Source organism: Plasmopara halstedii (assembly GCF_900000015.1).
Source record: "Plasmopara halstedii genome assembly, contig: Scaffold_1197, whole genome shotgun sequence".
Classification (NCBI taxonomy): domain Eukaryota; phylum Oomycota; class Peronosporomycetes; order Peronosporales; family Peronosporaceae; genus Plasmopara; species Plasmopara halstedii.
Window position 1 is genome coordinate 1 of NW_020188112.1, and position 1699 is coordinate 1699.

The following is a 1699-nucleotide window of genomic DNA, read 5'->3' on the forward strand; positions in this document are numbered from 1 at the left end:
TCTAGCATCATGCCGTAAGCAAAGAGATTCATGAGCTCTTTGTCACTTAATGAGAGCAAACCGGGTAATTAACTCTTTCCATCTTTGCGTCGGACTTGCACTCCTCCATTGCCTTTTTCAAATTTGCTCTGACGTCGAATTTTTGTGATGAAGATCCAAATAACACGTCAAACATTACAAGCATTTCCTCCATCGTAGGAATGTTGAATAAGTCGTCCGAGCCCAGAATATCCTCGTCGAAATCATCAAAGTCTGCAAGGCACAAATCTGGATGAATGTGTTTGTGACTAAGATTCAAAGATCATCAATAAGCTTAAATGCTGCCGAAAGCTGTTGAAATTTAGCAGTCTCTGCTGGATCAGCAGCTTTCAATACGCATTTTTTACTTCTTTCAGATCTGCCACTTTTGTCAACCCCAACGTGCGATACGCTTGGCGATTAGTGATGATCATGACGAGAAAAAGAAGCGCAACCAAGGAAAGGGACGCAAGTTAGAACGACCAAAGAAAAAGTTGATCAAACATACAAATTACAAGAAAAAAGGGTTTTCGATGAATTAGTGTCTAGTGTGATCCATGGCTAACTATATACAGCCACATCCGTGAGCACTGAGACGTGAGACTTTTTTGTAAGCGACTGGCAAAACACTCGACTGAGATCTTAATCTCGCAGTAATGTACTTTGCGTATAGAATGCGAGAATGTGACTGACTAATATGACAATGTCGGTCTGAAAATAACCAAGTTTAGTGTTACACTTGATAAGGAAAGGGGGCGTTAGATTGATTATGATAGCGCTAGTTTTTTCTGAAGTTAACTCATTCCTTTATTAGTGATTGGTCTACATGAGTGACTCCTACAGATGCCAGCACGTCCGCGTAACTTTTGCCATTTTCCAATTCTTTTTCCAGCTCAATGAGCTTTCCAACTCCATCGATCATAGTCTGCACAAGCTCCACCTCCGACTTGCCGATTCGAGCCTTGTTCGAGATATCCCACATGCCACCAACAGCAGCCGAATGTTCACCAGCAGAGCCTCTTGGTTGCAGGCCAAGAGGTGTGCAAACTGCTTCAAGAGCGTGCGGATCAGCGCCCAATTTCTCAAGTTTGACAAACATACTCGCACGCAATCCCGTACCCAAGTTCGATGGGCACGTACCGAGAAAACCAAGATGTTCATTGTGCATGAAGCTGTATCCATTTGCTTTAATACTAGCCTCTACAGCTTCAACGGCTTTCACCCATCGAGCGAAGACTTCAACGATGTTTCCATCACTCTGCATTGAAATAACACGCATGTGATCTTCTTCGTTACACCAGACTAAAAACGTCTTTTGATCATTGTGGTAAATTCCACGTCCACTTGGCCAGTCACGTGCAGCACCAGCACCTGTAAGCAAAGTACCACCACCGGGTTTTTGAAAGAGAAAATGATCTTTCTGAAGTTGATCTTCCTCTTCTTTCGTCATGCTGCTCAACGGATGGTATTTCCCTTTCAGTTCATCCGTTAAGGTCGACAGTCCCGTTGCAATAAGATTTTCCACCTCCAAACGTTCCGAACGCGTCGTTCCAGGCGGCAAACTGAGACCACGAATATTACGTCCAGCACGCACACGTGTCGACTGTACATAAGCATTATCAATCTTCTCGGCATTTTTGAGCTTTGATACATCCATATCGGTTAGGTGCTTATCTTCTGG

General features: G+C 43.6%; 1 protein-coding gene across 1 annotated transcript; it reads right to left on the reverse strand.

Annotated features, from left to right (window-relative positions):
* Positions 1-817: 817 nt before the first annotated feature.
* Positions 818-1675, reverse strand: PHALS_00669 (creatine kinase; the record flags this gene model as incomplete). Its single annotated transcript, XM_024730387.1, has 1 exon — positions 818-1675. One exon carries the CDS (start codon positions 1673-1675, stop codon positions 818-820), a length of 858 nt encoding a protein of 285 aa, XP_024580669.1.
* Positions 1676-1699: the final 24 nt, after the last annotated feature.